This window comes from Perca flavescens, chromosome 23 (assembly GCF_004354835.1).
Source record: "Perca flavescens isolate YP-PL-M2 chromosome 23, PFLA_1.0, whole genome shotgun sequence".
In the NCBI taxonomy this organism is placed as follows: Eukaryota; Metazoa; Chordata; class Actinopteri; order Perciformes; family Percidae; genus Perca; species Perca flavescens.
This window is the reverse complement of record NC_041353.1, coordinates 5,143,258-5,166,169: the sequence shown is the minus strand read 5'-3', so window position 1 is coordinate 5,166,169 and position 22,912 is coordinate 5,143,258. Positions and strand designations below refer to the sequence as shown.

The window sequence follows — 22,912 nt, the reverse complement described above, 5'->3', positions numbered from 1 at the left end:
AAACAAGTGTAATTGCAGGCATTTAGACCCCATTTACACTTGCTATAAGCATGCTATCTGTATCTCGGTATCTTATCTTTGAGTGAGGAAAAATGCAAATGAATGCACGCCCAACATGTTGCAATCAGTATGCCTCCAGATCGGCCAGACCATCTTTAATTGGTCTGGATCACATATTCACTCCTCTGATTTAAGTTCACGTTTATTTAACTCATATAGCACTTTAAATGCTAACAAGTTTGCACCAAAGTTCTTCACAAAGACGAAAGCATACGTACACGAGCATAAAACGCACACGTGTATACATCAAAGTGCGTCTTAAGGCACTTCTTAAAAACATCCACAGACTCAGCCTGTCTAATGGCTTCTGGCAGGCTGTTTTTAAAAAAAAAAAAAAAGAGAAATGGAGAGCAACATATAAGACCAGATAGACATTATGAGGAGATGTTTCAGTCGCTGAATCTTTTATTGTCACTTACTTGTCACTTAGTTTACAGTTTAGGGGGAACCCGGAACAGATTACGGTGTAACTCTGGCAATTTTTTACATTTGCAGCCATTCAGGCGGCATAAGGTGCCGCTGTACTGTATGTGCCGTTCATCTCAACACTTACCTTTGCCACCACTGAATGTGTGTGTGTGTGTGTGTGTGTGTGTGTGTGTGTGTGTGTGTGTGTGTGTGTGTGTGTGTGTGTGTGTGTGTGTGTGTGTGTGTGTGTGTGTCTGTCTGTCTGTCTGTCTGTCTGTCTGTCTGTCTGTCTGTCTGTCTGTCTGTCTGTCTGTCTGTCTGTCTGTGTGTGTGTGTGTGTGTGTGTGTGTGTGTGTGTGTGTGTGTGTGTGTGTGTGTGTGTGTGTGTGTGTACAGTAAGCGAAGGCAGTGTGTGAGTGGCCTGACGGCCAGCATAACTTTGTATCTCTTTTGTAATATATTCATACGAGTCATCATCATCATGCGTTTGAATTAGTGGCTGGCGAGTTTTTCCTTAGCTCATATGCTAAGCTGGTTTCAGAAATTACTGCTACTACTTGTTCTTCTTGTTTTCTTCTTTTAGTTGTGTTTGTTGTTATTCTATTGCTTCCCCTTCTTGGTCTTGGACCGCAAATTTTTCTTTTTCTTCTCCCTTTTGTTCTCATTTTTGGTCTTCTCGTTTTTAATCTTTCTCTCCACGCTCTTGCTCTTAGACTTTTGGTTTTGCTCTTGTTCTTCTCCCTTTTGTTCTCATTTTTGCTCTTCTCGTTTTTAATCTTTCTCTCCATGCTCTTGCTCTTAGACTTTTGGTCTTGCTCTTGTTCTTCTCCCTTTTGTTCCTTGTCCTGTTCTGTTGTTTTTAACAAATTGTAAAAACAGCATGCAGTGCTGAGCCAGATTTGTGTCAAGCACAGAAAAACCCAAACTGGTGCAACTATATTTTACATCTGGCTCATTGAGATGCATACACCTACAGTATGAATGAATGAGTTTTGAAACCACGTCCGGATTGAATCTGAATATGAGACATATTGCACGTAAGTGCGGGCAATTTCTGATTGTGTTCATGCACGTGTATGTGTGCAGTGTTTTAATATATTTTGTCCTTCTCTTCTCTCTCTACAGATGCACCACCCTATTCAGATGAAACCTGCAGACAGTGAGAAATCTAATGGTGAGTGGCCACACACACAGACACACACACACACACACACAGAATTACATACGCATCAATATCACACACACATGCATCAATAGCCTTTCTGAATTTGCTTGGTAATAGCTATCTCACCTGCGTGTTTGCTCACTGCTTGACTGGCATGAGGGACTGGGAAAGAGAATGAGCGAGAGACATAGAGAGGAACAGAGAAAAGAGAGAGGGAGGAAAGGTTGATATATATATATATATATATATATATATATATATATATATATATATATATATATATATATATATAAATAACGTGTTATGAATTATTAAGGTGCTTCGGAAGAAGGTCAGTGAAAGTTGAATCGTTTTGGCCTCATGGTGAACCATCCTCTCTCCCCTGTGGCTGCTCGCTCATACAAACACTACACACACACACACACACACACAAACATACACGCACGCACAATCACTTATGCATATATCTCACACAAGCACTGTCACACACTCCGTCCTCAGATCACCCCATTTCCAAACTACATATTGCAGATCCAGTTCTGAATTCATTCCCTGTGCTGAGCCTCCCCCTTCCATTCCTTCTCATTCTAACGAGGAAGCTGTTGGACAGTAGATACCAGAGGCAGTATCAAGGTGTCTTTAAATATGACCCTGTCTCCTAAAAGATTAAGTTCCCATACAAGTAAACGGCATTCTCAATTACGCTTCAAGGCAAACTTATTTTCTCCCGGATTACGTTTGTTTCAACACGTCCTTGTACCAGCGACTGGCGCTCCTTGTGAAACCGTCGCAGTTTTAAACGTGGTTAACGTTGTGAATTGAAACAATACTACTTGGTTAGGTTTAGGACAAGATCATGGTTTGGGTTAAAATGAGTGCGTTTGTTTCTTAACTTAAAGGGATACTTTGCCGATTTGAAACCAGCTCTGTGTCATCTTTGTGTGGGCACTGTGTTTAGATGTCACAGCGTGTTTACTGGATCTCTGCGGACCTCCATGAAAAGTTTCCCGCCATCCGGCGGATCTCGGTAGACCTCCGCTGCTCTCCGGCGCGTGCACTGGCGCTATAGAGGGAAGCTAAACACTGTTCATCTAAACACACTGCCCACACAAAGATGACACAGAGCTGGATTTAAATCAACAAAATATCTCTTGAAGTTACGTACATAAGTTATATATGTTAAGTACATTGAGTAAATGATTTAAATTAGGTACGTAACGTTAGTTAACTTATGTACATGAGTTAAAAGAAGTCACCGTTGACTTTTGGTTTCACGCGGGATACGAACAGCGGTCTCCTTGTCGAAAGTCCTGTGTTTGAAAAAGAACCCTTGAAGAAAGCGGTTTGTGTCACTATGCGTGGGTTGCTACCCAGTTCTATTTTTAATATACTAAGATTTTGATATGAAATAACCATTTAAATAAAGGCTTTTTACATTTTTTGCAAGAAGAGTGCACTCCAGACTAGACTCACCAGACTTTTATCTTTTAAAGTCCTGTGTTTGTTTGACACATCCATCCCCAACCTCCTCCCTAATGCATCTGATTAGAAAGTTGTTTTAGATTAAAACTAACTCGGGACAAAATACATTTCCCTCAAAAAACATAATTGAGAATCCAAATTAGTTGTATGGGAACGTAAGTTTTAGGAGACAGGGTTGCTAAAGAATAAGGCAATTATTCTGTGATTGTCTTTATTGTCAACAAATCTCATGAAAAGATATATATATACTATACTATAAATACTTTATGACTTTCTTACCCTGTCTGAGGCTCTCAGCTCCAATCCCATTGATTCCCATGAGGATGTAAATCTTCTAAAACGGCTCACAAATATAGTCTCATTGTTTCCTTGTTTTTAGCAAACGTTACTCAAGCATCTTTCTCCTCTGGAAAGGAAAACGAAATGTGTGAGCAGGGCATAATTTCAGGCGGTATTTTGATTTCATCTGATTGCTTCGAAGTGGGTATGACCTTTCAATCACAGAGTTTCTGGAGAACCACAGGGTACTGAAGCTGTACGCCACCCATCCACCCACACCTCTCTCCCCTGCATTGTTAAATCACGAAGCTTCTTCGGGAACTATAAACAAGGTTTTTAAACCTTCGACCCTTGAATCTACGGCTACCCACGGTACTACGACCCACGGGATAAAGAAGTGTTGTTTTATAAGATGGGAGGTTTCATATTTGATTGGATAGAATTCACATATCCACCCTCGAGTGCAGGAATGAGTCAGCTTGAGGTAATATTTTAACGGAAGTGAAAGGAGGGCAACTTTGACATAAATTCCCAGAAAGTGCTTCTAAACATATATCAAGAAAAGCAGTTAATGCGGGAACACAGAAGGAAGTTGTGTTTTATTGTGTCTTTAAAGACACTTGAACAAGGTCTGAATGTTGTTGCTCTATTATTCCAATCGGTTTTTAATTGGCTGCATTTTGACGCAGCAATAACCCTCTGTCGGGTCCATTATGTTCCGTGATATTTAGTCGAGGTACATTTGGAAACTAAAAGACAATGTCATTAAAGTTGTAGTTTAGTGAGAGAAGCGAGCAAACATTGCGGACATGGTGTGTTTATACCAAATCAGATTTGGTATCTATTTTATGAGGGTTGATTCACCCAAATTGTGAAAAATAAAATGTAATTTTCCTCTTGCCTCGGCAGGGTTTATGTTCCTAATTTCGGGTGTATCTGCTGTTGAGGCATGGTGGGTTTATAAAATGACAGGCCTCTTGACATTGAGGGCCGTGTCATTCTTTGGTGACCACAGTTTTTAGTTTTTTGTCTTCCAGCAGATTGCATGCTGTTGATACTGAACCATATCAAAACTAAATGTTCAGGGTCGCCTTGTCCTCTTGGGCCCACTTGGTTATTCATTCATTGGAAAGATATTTGAAGATGTTTGCTGCTGAGCTTTCTGCAGCCACTCAGATGTAATTGAGATAGATTGAATTTAGTTTGCGATGCCCAAAATAAACAGTAATGAAATACATTTGAAAAGCACAACATGTCTCTCCGAAGCCAACTTCCTGCTTAGAATCCTGAGACCTCACAGTTGACTTTTATTTTTTTTTTATTTTATTTTTTTACCTCAGGTGGAAAAATAGTTATTGTTGTCAGTGATGTCTGTGGATTATTCCGGGTGGCAGAACTCAAGAAATGTCTGCAGCAGATATCTGAAATTTTTTGGCAAACTGAAATTATTTGCATGGCTAAGTGAGAAAATGTTTTTGCAATTTGGGTGAACTGACCCTGAAAGTGGAATTAATTGAGCGGAATATGAAAATGGATAAAACCATGATTGGATGAAGTGACCTTTAAAATCCAGTTGCAGGTAGTTTTAAAAAAAAGGATTTTCTTTTTTTAAAGTTGTTTTTCGGACACCTGTGTGTGTACGTAATAATAATAATAATAGTAAAAACAACGGCTTTGCCATAACTTTACATCACAGAGGAGCCCTTCCGGCTGACACACAGATGATGGAGTAGCGTCATAAGCCACCTGCTTTATCACTGTCCACTGTGGGGGAGTACAGTAAAACGACAGTATCCAGAAGGCAGGGGAGAAATCCTGATAAAAAGCCATCATCCGCTCCGCTGAAATATGGCGAAATGCGACTTTTATTAGATAGAACCGTCGGGGTAACGATGGCGGAACATAATAAAGAAGCTGTTAATTGCAGCCAAAATGTTGAAATATGGAGGAGGTCATACAACTAATGGTAATGACCTTTAATAAAACCAGTGTTAGAGTCGCTGTAATAGTGACTACGTTTACGTGCACACAATATTCCGTTTTTCAGCCTTATTCCGAAAAAGATGATATTCCGACTAAGCTGTTTACATGTCTAGATAGATAGATAGATAGATACTTTATTGATCCCCAAGGGGAAATTCAAGGTCCCAGTAGCTTAAAGCTATCACACACAACATACACATACATCATAAACAGGATGATAAAATAACAAATCCACATCAATAATATGGACAATAAAAGAAGCGAAATCCACATGAATGTACTAAGGGATGTATAAGCATGGTAAGGTGCTCTATGAGAGTGTGTGTCATGGTGGTAGTGCAAATAAGTCCAATAGTGCGAGGATAAAGTCTAGAGACCAGCATTAAATATGGACAATATAAGAGAATAATGTTGACATAGTAATAGAAAAACTATAGCAGTGCAAGGATACCGTTTAAAAAAAGACAGCATTAAATATGGGCATTATAAGGGACAGTAGGATAGACACAAATCAAGAGTCAATAATAGAGGTTTACAGTAATAGGGTTACAGCCATTGTTCATTGTCTAATGAAAGTGAATATTCCACTAATATTCCCATTTATATGTATTTACATAAGATTTTTTCAAAGTTTACCAGCGGTGGCGGACTTGTTGGACCGTGCAAACACAGCGTCCCTCTGTCATTCCTTCTACCAGCTTCTTAAAAAGGTTGGTGTAGCGATGTGTGCGCAACTGTTCACTGGTTGGTTTGTGTACAACAACCATAGCATCGCACAGAGCTGACCATAAGCCATAAACAGGCAAGAGGCTGTAAACTGCAGTAAAAACACAGAATGTGTTGTATACATTTCCAAAGAATGCTCCTAAAACCCAAATAATACCGGAATATCCCAGATGTCTTAATTGGAAAATGCTATATTCGGAAAAGGGCCTTATTCGCAATATCCAACCGGAATATGCTGTTTACATGACCTGTATCAAATTGTCATATTTGGAAAAATAGTGAATGTTGTTGTGTATTGGTGTGAATGTAAACGCACTCTGTGGTGAATGGCTGCTCAGAGGTTTTATTAGTTTAGTCAGTGGAGGAGATGGAAGAAGAGATGTTCATTATGACACGGAGATAACATTATTGCTTAATCCTGTGCAGTGTTTTTTTCTTTTCTTTTCACTAAACTTTTGGGATTCTTTTTTTTTTTTTTGACGTCTCCTAATGTGTTGAAAGTCAGCATGAAGCCAATTCCGCTCCCAATTTATCCCGGCACGCAAAAGCCGACTCCAGATCCTCCCCGAGCCGGCTTTAAGAGTCTTATCACCCGCCTGCCTGCCTCTGCGCCGCGTCCGAGAAACAGAAACATTCAATTGTAACGATATCTCCTCTCTTTCTTTTCCTATCGACACAGAGTAAATTAATTACATTGCTGTTAGACTTGTGGTAATCTTCCTCAGGAGTGATGCACGCGTGCGCACACACACACACACACATACACTGTGTACAAAGGAGTTAAAGCTTTTCGAAACATCACTTATCTTGGCAGCGTATCCCGACGGTTGGTTTTTTAAACACACAAACAATTCAAACAGCAAAATAAACAAGTGAACTATTGATTTCCCAGAGTGCAACAGACCGCTTATCTCTTTCGCCTCGCGGTAAGAGCTGACAGTTTCCTCATTAAAAATGAATTGGATTAGCATTACATTGAATGTGGTGGGTACACGTAAACACTCACACACACAGACGCACACGCACATACACACACACACAGACACATACACACGCGCGCACACACACACATTTTGTTTCTGCGAGCGATGAGGATTTCGCTCTCAGCCTAATTCACACTTAACCTCGCTCATATACACTAAGGCACAAGTTTCTCACCGTTACCTGCAGTCGGCTCACATTCCTCGAGATTGCACCGGGGGAAGGAGGGATTGTGTCAGCGAAGGAGGAAGACAGGAGGCCCCCATGAGGGGGGGTGGGGAGGAAGAGGGGGAGGATAGGCGGAGGGAGGAAGAGGGTGAGAGAGAAGAAGCTGGAGAGCCTCAGCGAGCGGTCGGTGTTGAAGTGATAATGAGACATTGATCAGAGCCTCGCAGATGGCATGATGAAATACATGAACTCTCTGTCTGTCTGTCTTCTTCTCCCTCCCACTGTCTTTTTTTCTCCTTTATTCCTCTCTTTCTCTGACTGTTTCCTTTTGATTGGTGTTTTGTTCTGTCTCATTCCATTTTTCACATTTCTGGAGTTTTTTTTGTTTTCATCTTTTTCTGTCTTTTTTTTTTTTTTTTTTCTTTTTCTCCCGTTTAAACTTTTCTTTTTCTTTCTCTTTGTTCTTACCAGGCTTTCTTATCGTTATGGTGTATGTTTAAGAAACAAGTGCATTTCAATGCAATGAGAAGTTTGTCATCTGGTTCCTTCATACAACGCACAAAAAATACAGTTAAAGGAATGGTTCACCATTTAAAGGTCCCATTACATGGTGCTCTTTGGATGCTTGTTACTTAGTTACTTTTTAACAGCGGGGGGAGATATACTTTGTTATATTTAAACTTATTTAATGACTTATTTATAGTTATTATATGTATTTAATTAAATCGCAGTCTTTTAAGAGTACAGGGCACAAAGCCGCTGAGAGAGACTTTGCTGAAGTAAGGCGCAAAAATGTCAGAGAGCTTTTTTATTTCGTTTTTTTTTACTCCGTAAGAGATGTTATTTAAAATGTAGCAAACTACAATACTTCAAACAAAACATACCTGAGTAAAAGTAAAATTCCAGATTTTAAAAACTACTTTAAAAAGTAAAAGTTCAGAAAGAAAACTACTCCAATACAGTAATGTGAGTAAATGTAATTTGTTACTTTCCACCTCTGGTTAAAATAAATGATCAGTTCACTAATTTCATTGAATTTGGGTGTTTTATTCAATTTTGTAGCAATTGAAAATAAGTTCATACAAGAATGTTAAAAAAGGTGACAAAAATGTTGGGGAAAAAAGCTTCAAATACGTGGTAAAAAAACGACACAAACTTTTTTCGAGAAAAATATCGTAAAAGGTGACAAAAACATTGTGAAAAGTGACAAAAACATCAGGAAAAGCGAAGTGTCAAAAAGTTAAAAATAAGTTGAAAAACAAAACAGAACCTTGCATGGTCGACAGTAAGACAACACAAGGGTTAAATAGAATATACAGCAACAGCTCTGTGTATTAAAGCTGTGTGTGAAGTCCGCCCCTCCATTCACACTGTTTCTCTTCCCTTTCTTCTTCTTTTTTGGCCCTGCAGCGGTGGAAGACAGGAAGTTGTTCATCGGCATGGTGTCGAAGAAGTGCAACGAGAACGACATCCGGGTCATGTTCTCTGCGTTTGGCCAGATCGAGGAGTGCCGGATCCTCAGGGGGCCCGACGGACTGAGCAGAGGTGTGTGTCGCTCCGACTCACTTCCATCCACACGTAATGCTCCTCATGTGAATATTATTACCAGAACGGCCTCTAACAGATGTCGCTGTTCATTGTGTTGACTTGTGATGTGACTCAAAAGCTCAAAGTCCTGCAGGAAGTCTTTACTAAATCGCCCAGTGGCAAGAGTTGGCTGGTCAAAGTGGGGTTTACGAACCAATGGCTTTTACGTGTATACACTGATAATAAAAGGATGGGCAAATTATTTTTAGCATTTATGTATCGAAAACCTAGGACATTCTTTGTGGTTAACAATTTTTATTTTTTTAACAGCATACAAAATATACAATTCGCAACATGAACACATCCCCCTTCGTCATCACTACCCACCTAGTCTATATTGACGACCTTACACTTCCGGGATAGTTCCAGTGCCACCGAAAATTCCACCGGATGACGCTCTTTTCGGGTGGATGTCCGTTACCTTACACTTTCTTTGTGTTGTAATTTTAAACTCCGGTGGATTTGTGAGGACTATGGTTAACAGCTCCTCAGATCTCTGCAGGGTAAATCCAGACAGCTAGCTAGACTATCTGTCCAATCTGAGTTTTCTGTTGCACGACTAAAACAACTTTTGAACGTAAACATGTTCCACCGACACTAGTTCCTTCCCGAGGCTATTTTTCCAGCGGCGCTGTGGCTCTGTCCGGCACTTAGCGCCGCCCTGTACCTGTAGCATGCCAGGACCAAAATCTGAAGAGTTATGTACAAACTTAACCAACCAAATATCCTTGTGCTGCATCACATATTAAGGTTGGCATGTTTCCTCAGTGAGTCAGAAGTCCCGTGTTGACCCTGACAGTGAAATGTAGCTTTTATGGTTCACTGTGTATCTATTAAAGTCATCGTAGCAGATCCTGTTTTCAACCGGCTGCTTCTTAGAAAGTGTTCCAGATTTCCTTTAAGGTTTTGAGAGAGTCACGTTAGGAAGAAAACACAAATGAACCGCAGCGACATCCTGAGGCTGTTGTGGCCACTGTAAATACATGCTTCTCCTTTTTTTGCTCTATATATTTGTCTCTCTCTCTCTCTCTCTCTCTCTCTCTGTCTCTGTTTTTCCTCCCCCTCTTGCTCTCTCAGCTTCAACTCCAGATCACATCACACCCTCCTCCGACCTCCTAACCCCCATTCATATCCTTCACCTTCCCCGCTCTTCCAGTTTAGCCTCACCGTAAGCCAGTCCTGAGCTTTTTGACTCTACCACCGACAGTCCAAATTAGGAGGCATGTTGCAGCTCGTTGCATTTACAGTATGCTTTGGGTTGGTTATATTTAACATTGCTGAATTTCAATTTCAAATCCCAGTTATACCAGTTATTTTCCTTTCCTTTCCTGGTCTGGATAACAAAGATGAAGGATTCATTGTTCGATTCAGTGTTTTTCCTGTCATTCTTCAGGTCATATACAAAGTCAGTAAAGTAAGCAAGTAAACATACTCAAAGAAAAGGTTATAAAGAAAAGACAAAGGAGTCGGGTGATGTATAAAAACATGGATGCACAAATCACAAAAAGTTAAAAAAGAGTTATTACATCAAAGAAAGCACTGGGGCTGCAGCTGATTTGAAAATCTTCTATACTGGAGCCAATACAATACCTAGGTTTTGGTACGGTTACCAAACAATACTTTTTTTATACCTGACTTTGAGGAACCCTTTTTTATTTTTTAAATGATAAAATACGCCAAAGTCTCAAGTGTTGAATGCAGCCATACAAGAACATAGCTTAAATAAAGTCTAAAGTTGGCGACATTCTCATTTGAATAAGAAAGTGTCTGATCAAAGAATGAATAAAGAAAGATGTGATTCTGACCAGACAGTGCCGGTACAAATACAAATCAATCGATACTCAAATAGTATGGTGGTTTGAATTCCAGCCATAAAAAAGCTGAATTTTAAGCAAATCATGATGATTTCAACAACAACAAAAAAACAGGAAATCCATGTAATAGTAACTCTTTCCTTTTCTCAACTGCTAAAGAAGTAAGCACTCTGAGACTTTGGCGGGGGTAGGGGGGGTGGTGGGGGAGGGGGGGATTCCAAAGTCACAGGCAAACAATCTCTCACAACAAGAGTAAATTTGATGACTCCAAATGTGGAAATGATTTCAAGTTGCTTCACTTGATGTGGAGAAGAGTGTGAGTCTACCTGTTGAATTTATGCCGTGTTTGCTTCATCTAATTGGTGCACATTGAGGCGACATAATGTACCCTGAACAAAGTGCCCCAGGCCTGGTGCAAAAACCAGACACAGGCCTGTTAACAAGCCGTCAAACCAATCAGATTCGTCGACTCCTGAGTTCGCCAACAAACTAGGGTACGGGGTTTAAAATAACCACTCTAAAAATGGCCACCCTTTCAGTGGATCATAAGGTCGACATATGACCAGATCTCACAAGTGCTTCCAACTGCACACCGGCTGTCTCATCTATCAATCCAATCTCAGCTATTGTACCTCTATACATAGCTCTCGTAGTAACACAGGGACCCCCTTACATCATCAACCATTCCGCCCCACCAACCCCTCATTTTTTACTTGATTCCCAATGCTCCTTACCTCTCCCTCCCCTCTCCCCTTTTGTGGTTTCTATGTGCTGAGGAGATGGAGGGGCTTTTGAAAACTCTCTGACCTCCTATTCCTCCTCCTCCTGTCACACCAGCTGTCACTGTCATCGTCACGAAGGTTCCATGTGGATCTGTCGGTCACGTATATATTTTTTTTTCTGTGGTTGTCAGACGTTACGGATGTTTTATCGTTGACTTTGTTTTCTCAATGTGTCTTCTCTCTCTTTCTCCTCAAGGTTGTCTCTATGTAGAACCTGTCTCTGCCTCAAAATAAACTACTCAAACTCCCATGTTCCTTTGCGTCTTAGAACGCCCCCCCTACCCCACCCCACCCCCCGTCTCTAACTATTCACCCTCGCTGTCCTAGAATCCTCTCTTGCGTCAATTTGTCCTCTTTTTTTTTTTCCCCAGACATCCCACATTGGCCTCCTTCCTCCTTCCCGTTTTCCTCTTCCATCCCTTTTCAGCTCCTCTCTTTTGTCCTCATGAATATTTCAGATGCAATGGCCAAATCCTTGTTTCTGTAGAACTCATATAAACCACTTACCGGCTGACACGAGTCAAAGAGGAAATACTGGTAGTCCAGCTTGGGTCTGGCTAGTAAATAGACTACCCTAACCGGGTTTGGGAAATAAATATGTCTTTAAGGATTTCTACAAGTCCCAGAGGCCCTCAGTCCCACCTAGCTGCGCCGCGCTGAGCTGTTGAAGCGCTGTATCAGTCAGAAAAGAGCTCCACCATCCCACTATTAATAAAATATGGATCACACCACCAGTGGATGGCTGGGCCTTGGGAGTTACCCTACTTTCATTAAAGGACTGTTTGGTTCTCCGCTGACGACAGAATGCGGCCCGTGAGGTATTTTTAGTGCTCAAGCCACATCCCATCTCTCTGCCGTGAAAAATAAGACACGCACCAACCAACCAGCCAGCCAGCAAGCATGGCTTTTAAAGGTTTGCTTTTTTTCATTAACAGCTTTGACATAAATGAATCAGGCGCTCAGGAATTCTTTATTTAGAAGTTTTGACAGGATTGAGCTGCAGAAACGGCAGCGCTGAATATATAAATGTTTATTTGTGAGAAAAAGTATTCTGTCTGCCAATGCAAGTGGAGTTCCACAACCAGTGACGTTGTTGCTGACCAAATTTTTAAATAGAGTCAGGACCTATCAGGGCCAGTCTGGAGGGCTAACCCAAATGGAAGCCTCCTCCATTACTGATCCAGTTCTGGGGCAGCGTTTCCCTGCAGAAGATGGGGCAACCTGCTTGAAACTAAGCAGTTAAATGACAGATTGTGGCCCGTCTAAAATAGGCAGTCCCCTGAATCAGTTGAAAAAATGACCCCCTTTTCGAATGTCCTATCTAACACCAGCTAGCACTGCAGTGGTACTGTAAAGGACACATCCCAATGTTTACTAGGTCAGTCCCGCAGAATCTGATAACCTTCAGTCTCTTTTTATTACTTTTGTACTTCTCTCTAATGTTAAGTCAGCAAGGCACTTTTATATGAAAGGCGTATAAACTATATTTTCCAGTGAGAAAGGGCCTAAAACATTGGAAAAAAGACAAATGTGAGATCAAAAGCAGGTCCATGCTGCTGAGAGGAAAAATAATTCTACGGTTGAATACTGTAGATGTCAGGTTGCCTCTTTAGTTTAAGTTGATGTTTAACTGGGCCACTTCTGTGGAGTTTCCTTTTAAGTAAACACACCTTATCTCTACATTAAGTATAAATCACCAAAAATGCATTCAAAATCAACCATATGAGAATTTTCTGATCTGGTGCCTCTATCAGCTGGACAATATTATTTGAGATTTCCAAAACTATTACAAATAATTGTTACAAAAGGGGGCTTTTCTGGCTTGACACCTTTTTTTTAAGGGCTAGACGAGTTAGTAGGCAACTAAAACTACTTCATTAAAGTTAGGGAAGTGTTCATCGTTAAATGAAACATTGACGTTGCAACATTGAATCTAAACATTATTAAATGACAGAAAAACGTGATTATGCAATTGTATAATTCAATGCATAATCAGCCAAAGTCCGCATATTTATGCGGGGGCCGCATTTTTTCAAATAAGCCGCACTTTCACCGTATAAATTGCCGATTTCCGCGCAAAATATGCGGGGCTAGCATGATTTCATGATCCCCGCATTTTCGTTGCAAAAAAGTCACATATATTTTAGCAGAAAGTTGAAAACTTGTGTACTTCACACAAGAGCAGCCATTTTCCCTTTTCCCCTGTTGCCATGGGAACGTTATGAAGTGACGTAATTACGCGACGTGAACATCATCGAAAAGGGTGTTGGGGGAATCACTTTTTGCAAGTTCCCGCAATTTTTGCAAGTTCCCACAATTTCATCGCATAATATTGCATAAATATCCCACATATTCCATCGCATTTTTTAAGAAAACGTGCCGCATAATCAAGGATTTTTGCCCGCAACAATCACAAATAAACTCCGCATTTTTCTGGAAGAACTGACATATTAAACATTATGGGAACCACAGTTGCCGGTCTTCAAGTCTGGTTTCCAAGTCTTACGCTTTGGTTTGGTTACATTCAATCGGCAACCTCCGGATCTGAAAGGGAATGTCAATGGGAAACATAGGTAACGTACTTAACTTACATTACATACATAACTTCAAGAGATATTTTGCTGATTTAAATCCAGCTCTGTGTCATGGCAGTGAGGGCAGTGCGTTGAGATGAACGGTGTTTGGCTTCCCTCCGTAGCGCCAGTGTACGGATCTCCCCGCGGAGCAGGGCAGCTGGAGGTCTGCTGGGGATGCACCAGACGACGCAAAATGTCGGTCGGACAGAGGTCCGCGACGTTCGGCGAATCTCGAGAGACCACCGCTCCTCCGTGCCCTGACGCCACAGAGGGAAGCCAAACACTCTTCATCTAAACACAGTGCCCACACGAAGTTGACACAGAACTGGGTCAGAATCTGCAAAGTATCCCTTTAAACAAAGACCCTGACTCAGACAGCCTTATTTCCTCGGGCAAGACATTCCAGAGCCTCTTGACTCTTTGCAAAAGCTCCGTACCCCTTAGTTTCCAGTCTGGACACTGGAAAAGACTTAAGATCACTGCCCAAGGATCTCAGAATGCGCAAAGATTCATAAGGGATTAAACATTTTTAAATATAATCTGGCGCCAGGTCATGAAGAGCCTTAAAAATAATCAACATTGTCTTAAAATCAATCAACAGGCAGCCGATATAAAGAGGCTAAAACAGGTGTGACACCTGTCTTGCGTCTGGCACAATAAACCTAATTTGATGTACACAGTGAGGTTATCAGAAAGACTTGCAACAAAAGCGATCAAAAGACATGATTATTATTATTATTTTAGCGATACATGGCCTCTACAAGGACATGCCTCTCTGTTCTCAGGGAAAAGCCTCTGAATGAAATCTGTGTGGCGGATGTAAGCAGGAGAAAAACTGGCCATCCGTCACTCTCTCCGCCTCGTTCTATCACAGCAACAGCCGGCTTTTGATAGAGGTGGAAGAGAACAATAATCGCATCTATTTCCTCCGCACATCTGTCTTCTCTCTCTCTCTCTGTTGCATTATCCGTCCTCTCCTCTCTTTTCTCTCTCTGCCCTTTCATCCCATCCACACGGCCAGCGAGAGTCTATCTGATGACCCAGGCTATTAGTTTTTTCCTCTGTTGCCAAACCATGAGTCAGCCAGCCGAACTTGAACAGCGTGTGTGTGTGTGTGTGTGTGTGTGTGTGTGTGTGTGTGTGTGTGTGTGTGTGCGTGCGCGTCTGTTATCAGTTGCCTGGCTACGCTAACATGGCTTGGTGAGTTTGTTAACATATTATTAGTCCGAGGGGTTGTTGAAGCACTTCTCCCTCCCCTACCCTACATCAACAACCAATAACAAACTCCCCCAAAACCCCTTCTGGCTGCGTCCGATCTTGATTGGCTAAAATCAGTGTCAGTCAAGGAGGAGGTCGACCACACCTCCTCTCCATCTCCTCGAGCCCCCTGCAGATATTTTGTCTCGGCTCGCCCCGCCGCCGCCACCGCCACATCTCTTTTCCGTTTGACAAAAAGGAGAAAGAGGACACCCAATCAGACGCACAATACAGGCCCGAGATTAATTCAAATCGCTCCCAATGCAAATTTGGACTGATTTACATTGCCGAATTGTTGGGAGAAGAGAGCGGTTGAATTCAGGTATGACTAATTTAGTCAGTGTGTAGGAGCGAGAGGAGAGAATAAGAGACAGTGACAGAAAGAGACGAGGGAGGAGGAGGAGGAGGAGGAGGAAGAGAAAGGCGGGGAAACAGCCAGTCCAAACCCCTCCCGACGGTGATTGTGGTTGTCTCAGATGTCCTGTGGTGGCTGTGGATGGGGCGAGGCGGTGGGACGGGGTCGGGTGGGGGTGGAGGGGTGATTGTCATTACACTGTGCTTGTTTTTCGGCTGTTGTTTCCACGGCGACTGACAACCCTGTTGTCGGCCCGTGAGCTGTTCTCTGTATCAATCTCTGTTTTTTTTTGTTTTTTTTTATAACAACGACGTGTCCAACCCTTTTGTCTTGTTTTTGTTCTTTCTTGTCTTCCCCCTCCTCCTCCTCCTCCTCCTCCTCCTCCTCCTGCCCTTCTGCCCCCCTCCTCCCACCCTTCCACTGTCCCTCCATCCCTCCTCCCTTTCCTCCCCTCCCCTACAGGATGTGCGTTTGTCACGTTTTCCACCAGAGCTATGGCACAGAATGCAATCAAAGCCATGCACCAGTCTCAGACTATGGAGGTACTGTACTCTTGCCCTTTTCCTTCAACTCTCTCTATTTTCTTTTCTCTTCTCTTCTCTGTCTCTTTAACTCCTTTTTCCGACATGCACTTCACTCTGTTAATGTTCTGGCAATTTATTCTGCCGGGGTCTCACGTTTGATCCTCTCTGTGTCACCTCCCTGTAAAAGTCACGCCTCTCTCCAGGTTTGGGTCTCGTAACGTTCTTTTGTCCCACTTCAAGCATGGCTCGAGTCTGAATGCTGTCACATATATTAATGTAACAGGCTTGAGGCTTGAGATAGATTAAACAAGTGTCTTGCTTTTCGTTTTTAAAGAGTCGATCTCCGAATGCAGCGGAACATGGAGGAGAGTAAAAATGGAAAGCTCCTAAAGCTTAGTTCCATATAAACGCACGCATAATTAGTTGTTTTGTCGTTGGTGAAAAACAATATTGACCTTGTAGTTGAAAAAGGAGCCTCATATAAGAATGACATTTCCTCCTGGGGAGTCCGTTCATTCGCTTTCGGAGATCGACTCTTTTTGACTGGCAAGATGGCGGCGAGCGGAAAAACCAACAGCTAAAGTGAGTCGTTCAAAACCTTTCTTTTTAGTAAACTCTGGGTACACAAACAATGTTCTCAATGCTGGAGTTCATGTGTAGAGCCCCTGGTGATACTTTGAGAAAAGTCTATCACCTAGGTTGGTGATAGACGGGCCAAATCAACCAATCAGATCAAACTCTTGCCGAAACTAGTCGGGAGAAGAGCAAAAAACATCTTTTCCTTAAGCCTCAAGTGCCGTTTTTTGCTCGTCTTTCAATGAAGGAATACTTTCTAATTCGGATAAAACTTGTGCGATAGCTACGCTCATCTCATCCGTGGAAGCTGCCGTGTTGTTTAGAATAACAGTCACTTCTCGTTGCGTCACGCCTAAACCCGCCTCAAAACCAACGCTGATTGGTCGGTTGTTTGGCGAACGGCTCTCAAGATGCCAGACTGATCTGCGAGTGAAAAACCGGGGCTCGTTGAGATCAGGATGATCTCACAAAGCTTAATCTTAAAAGCGGGGCTTCCGTTCTAATTATGCTTTTAAACGAAAGTTTGACTCACAAAAACACCCTAGGTTGCATTTTGGCGAGAGTTACGCTTTAAGAGCAGTTTCAACCGCTTATTTTATACACAAAGATAATACAATCAATGCAAATACTCACAAAATACTGCAAGTAGCCAATTTCAAGTTGTTTAGGGAGACTCACGTCAGATTAGTCTCTATATAAATGCGGAAAAGAGCAAAAAACGAACTCCCAGAGCCATAATAATCACAATACCAATAATTGTCAGCCCTTCGGTTGCCCTCTCATTCAAGCCAACATGCTGAACAACATGGATATTAAGATAACACGCTTTTCCTCCAGCATATTATCAAGTAGGAACTGAACACTATATTAACAACTTAACAGTGCTCGGCCAGTTCTTTAACTGTTTACAATAGGCAGCAGTCCTGTAATATGTTGAAATAATGATGAAATTGATGGGGAACGTTTATTGGTAGATGTACTTAATTCAAGTCAGTTTTTGTTCAAACAGCCCAAAAGTCACAAATTTATCTCAAAGAGGTTTAAAATCTCAACAACAAACAACATTCCCCGTCTTATGCCCTTGATTCAGATAAGGAGAAACAAATGCACACAGACAAAAATTTGAGAAAGCATTCTCTTTCATGAAGGACAAACACAAAAAGTAGACAGAAGTAGCAGTAGTAGAATTACAATATTTAGTAAATAACATGCATTACATACGATTTCAATCTGGTATCTTTTTTTTTTTGGTGCTAATTTTGCGTGTTATCGCAACACATTCTTTGCTTTGCACGTCTTGTTTTACGGTATTTAGTCTCTACTGGCTTATATTATGACGTTGTATTAAGGTGCAAGAAAGTCCACGTTAACTCACATACGTAAGAAACATACTTATTATTTACTTATACTTATTTTAACGCAAACCATGATCTGATGATGATTTTGTTTCAGTTCACTGCGTTAACCACATTTTCGTGGTTCACAGTTGGGAACGAGAACGGGGGCGTTAAATGACACCCGAAATGTCTTTAAAAGTGGCGCGCCTTTCATACACCTTCCCATAAGAACACATTGAATTTAAAGTATCCACAAAATGGCTAAAGACTGTTGCCAAACATCTGTATCCCTGCGTGTCATGTGTCGCAAGTAGCAACGTGTAGCCGATGCATTGCATCAGTGTGACAAGCTCAGTAAGGCAACACAAAACCAAAATATCAGGTCAGGTCTTTTCTCTTAATTTCTTTAAAAAAAGCCATACAGGAAGGGTTCATCGTCTCGTGAATTGAAAAAGAAGCCAGCAATGATACAGACTCTGCTTCTTCCCCTCTGCTAACTCGTGATGAAATCAGTTACGCTTTTGGTCACAGATTTTCCAACTAGAACAAACTTTTTTGGCGAAGGCTCAAATCGGTGACCAAAAAGAAAGCCGCACCTCTGGCCCAACAGCCACAGTGGGCAGGTGGTGTTACAGACCTCATCAGCTGCCGAGCGACCCCCGGCGGCACCGTAATGGGGAACCAGCCGCGGCTCCTCTGTGTCTCCCCCTGGGTTTTGGTGGGGGCGCCTTTGTCAACATTGTCAGGCCGGCGACAGGGCAGGGTGACAGGGGCTGTGATTGGGAGAGAATTACATGGTGTAAGACGAGCACGAGTGCGCGTACGTGGGCGGGATAAAAAAAAAAAGTGGTAATCGCAGGCTGTGTTAAAGAAAAGAGATGAGTGGCGTTCACCCCCGTAGCCAATTAGAGCTGATCATGATAATCATGGCTGCCATTGATGTGCTGTGACCCTGACATGGGGAAAACGCGTGCTCCTCCCTCCATCTGTCCGTGTACAGTGTGTGTGTGTGTGTGTGTGTGCGCGCGCATTTGTGTTGAAAGTGGGGATTTTCTGTTCATGTTGTCACACTGCGAATATCAGCGAAGTGTCTGTGTTGATTTATGTGGCCGAGCAGCAGCAGTGTGTCTTTCTGAGTAGGAGTGACACTCTCCTTCAACAGCGTTAGTATTAAGCTAGAATTATCCTCACTATTCGCAGTCGTCCGCCACAATGGGCCTGGTAAATACTGCCGGTCCCCCCCCCTGCCCCACCCTCGCTTTTATCAGGCACACAGGAAAAAAAGCCTTAAACCATAACACAACCATATTGCACTGGACAATGGCAAAATACCTTGATTTCCATTTGAAAACAAGCTGTCTAGCCCCAGGCGAACCTAAATTGCCGCAACCGTTTGTTAATGTTCCTCAGTTTTGCAATTTAAAAGTAATTACTCTGGGTCCGTATGAGGGAATGAGGTCTGGCAAATAGAGTTTGGTTATTGTCTTGGCTCTATTGCACCCCACTGTCTTAGATAGAGCAAGGTTGTGTGGGGGGGGGGAGGCGGCCCAGGCTCTCCATTTGTTGATGGCCCTGTCACTGTCATATCCATTCTCATTACGGAGTGACATTCAGGTACACGCTGGCAAGCTCGCGCGCGCGCACCCACACATCCCATGCAAACGCGCGCGCTCGCTGAATGTCAGGCCGTAATGAAAGTGGATATGAGCGAGACAGGTAATTCTCCCCTAAAGACACACGGGGAGAGAGGTGGGTTGGCTCCATTGTGTTGTATTTATGCTGCATTTGTGTTTTACATTATTCGCTCCCTTTATAAATACTCATTTAGCACACGGCTCCAGCGTTCCATCAACGCTGGTTTCTGTTTCCGCCTTTCCTTTTTCCCCACATGACACTAGAGGCCAGCTCGCACATCATCCTGCCCTCACAAACACACACAAACACACACACACACACACACACACACACACCCCACCGTCGATGCACAAGCGTTCAAGCGCATGTAGACGAGAGCTTAAGTAGAGCATGAGAGACAACAGAGCAGTGCCTGTTTAAATAGAGAACAAACACATCTGTCAGCTGTAGTGAAGAGAGGAGACCCACAGTGGAAAGAAAATATTAGATTACATTAATCAAGGCCGATGTAGTACAAGACACCATAAAGCTCTAATGATCCCATATGATTTTTAAACAGAAGGACTCTGCGCCAGCCTCACTTAAAGGAATAGCAATGCATGTACTGCTGTGGACGGAGCAGCAGCTAAGCGTATTTTAGACGCTTAAAAAAAAAAAAGAAATCTGAATATTTTCACTGCATCACCTTGCTGTGAGACAGCCCTTTCCAACAGGGAACTAAAGCTGTTATAGCCATCTCTGCTCTCTTCAAAGCCAACAGACTCCTTTGACAAAAACAGTGATTTTAGTTTGATGAACGCGGGAGGGGCTGGTCTATTGCCTGCCTCCGTCGGTTGGTTTGTTTGTGTTATTGCGTGACTTTGGTGTTTTAAATGGTTAGTTCGAGACACCAATAAGTAACCTCATACAATCCCACTTCCAAAAAAAACAACCTGAAGCGTCCCTTTCACAGCCTCTGCGCACAAAGTCGCTGGACTTCCGAATACAACCCGAGGTTTCTTACACCAACTGTTGTCTGTCACGATTGGCCGCGCAATGGTCTTGATTTACTGTGTTATATCACATTTGACAAAGGACTTATAAATGGAGGCGCATATACTGGTACATGGCACGGGTAACACTCCGCTAAATGCAAAATGCTCCACAGTTTGCATACGATTATTAAAATAAGGTAAGAGATAGAAGAAAAACAAGGAAGGATACCAAATACTGAAAGAGACAAATTGAAAGTTAAATAAAAAACATTTAATTTGCTATCTAAAAAATAGATGGCAAATTCCAAAACCAAAGTGCAGGTCAGACTTTAATCATAGGGACGTTGTTCCGAGTATTAAATTGATAACTGTGTTTTTGAGGCTTGCTTTTGATTTAGTGTGTCTCCGATTTTGGGACAATGGGTTAAAACCAAAGTGCCCAAAGAACTCAGACTTGGTGTGCGGACTCCTATGGTTAACAGAACCTCGTGCGTTCCTTTTAGTAGCTGCAGCTCACATGCGTTGACATTTAAAGGCTATGTGAGTGGGAAATAAATGAGACGGGGAAGGCTCACGGCACATAAACTCTCTCGAAAAGCTTTGAGAGATTGATTTTCAAGGTAAACGGACCGGAGCTTATAAGTTCAGTTTGCATGTATGCGTCGGAGCATTTTGGGAGAGATGGGAAGTGATGTGTAATGCTCTCTTCACGGTTGTCTCGGAGAGTTGGCTTCAGGGAGCACAGTCAGGTTTGTTAGCCGAGTGAACTCCTGGTTAAGTCGATCACAAAGTCTGTAACTTCCGGCACGGACAAAAGTTTCACTTTTTGTGAGAAAAGATCAAAGCACAGCATGAAGCAAGTTATCCATGTGCTGTAATTACATAATAATTACTGTAGTTACATAATAATTACAGCACATATGGAGACCATAATTGTGCTCATTGCTATGTCTGCAGTATCATTTTGAGACTATAGGTTGTCATGGCGTCAGCCTACACTGACCCATCTGTCAATCATCTGTCAGGTGTAAAGGGATGTCAGGACATCAAACACGTGTTTGGATTGGTTTTAAAGGGTAATTTCAACCTGGACCCTATTTTCCATATGTTTTTGTGTGTGAGTGACTGACGGGAACAACAATCTTTGGAATTGGTCCTGCATTAAGCGAGAATACTCTGACCAGCACAGACCGGGCTGCAATGTAACCCTATGGGGCAAATGTGCATTGTCAGTTACGTCAACTAAAAGTGCCCGTTTTTCCACTGACAGGCTCAGATTAGTGTCTGACAACATTATGGAAAGGATCCCTACAAAGATAGGCCTTTTCAAACCTCTTTGAGACCTTTCTGTTTAACCAGAAACAGCTCTGAGATCACTAGCTCTAAACACACCAGACTCCATTTAAAAAATATATACTTTTAACCTGAATAGACCCAACATATTTACACATGTAAATCGGTAAACTATGTGTTTATTTCAACCAAAACTAGAGTTGTGACTGTTGGAAAAGTGGAAAAACGACCCAAAACGGCTTTTTATAGTTTAATTTTTTTCTGTCGACTTTGAATGAATTGCATTTTACGATGCTAAATTACTGTTTATTTACATGGAGTCTGGTGGCTTTAGCGATCGCAATTACGCAGATGTTTTTATGTTTAAAAAAAGGATCTTACCCTTTAACAGATCTTTCCATGGGCGCCCGGATTGCTCAGCTGGTAGAGCGGGCGCCTATAGAGGTTTACTCCTCGACGCAGTGGGCCCGGGTTCGGCTCCCACCTGTGGCCCTTTGCTGCATGTCATTCCCCCCTCTCTCTCCTCTTCCATTTCTTCAGCTGTCCTGTCAATAAATGCCTAAAAATGCCCAAAAGATAATCTTAAAAAAGAAAATAAAAGAAATCCTTTCCATAATGCTGTCAGACATGCAAAACTAGAACTTTTGTGAACGTAAATGGAAGGTGCACAATTGCCCCAAAACTTACATTGTAGCTTGTTTTGCTGACTGCTGACAGCAGCGGTCTTGCCTAATACCGGACAAACGTCAAAGATTGTTGTTCCCATCAGTCACTTAGACACCTTAGGAAAATATGGTCCAGATTGAAAAAAACAAAGGGAAGGATTTATGAGGGACATTCAACCCGCTAAAGGATGAGAACATCGGCATCCATATTTCAGTGCTTTCAAAGCAAATCTCGATCCAAACATTATGATATATGCTGTAAGGATATGTACCCAGAAGTATGGC

The 22,912-nt window shown here is 42.1% G+C and overlaps 1 protein-coding gene across 7 annotated transcripts in view; it reads left to right on the top strand.

Annotated features, from left to right (window-relative positions):
• The window catches only part of celf2 (cugbp, Elav-like family member 2), a 229,123-nt gene that overhangs the window by 166,772 nt on the left and 39,439 nt on the right, over window positions 1–22,912 (top strand). For 6 of the 7 annotated variants that reach the window (XM_028570256.1, XM_028570258.1, XM_028570254.1 and 3 more), the window contains 3 exons: window positions 1,594–1,642; window positions 8,663–8,830; window positions 16,086–16,165. In XM_028570256.1, coding sequence (XP_028426057.1) covers window positions 1,594–1,642; window positions 8,663–8,830; window positions 16,086–16,165 — 297 coding nt within the window. The remainder of the gene's footprint in view (window positions 1–1,593; window positions 1,643–8,662; window positions 8,831–16,085; window positions 16,166–22,912) is intronic. The other variant, XM_028570259.1, reaches the window with a different exon arrangement.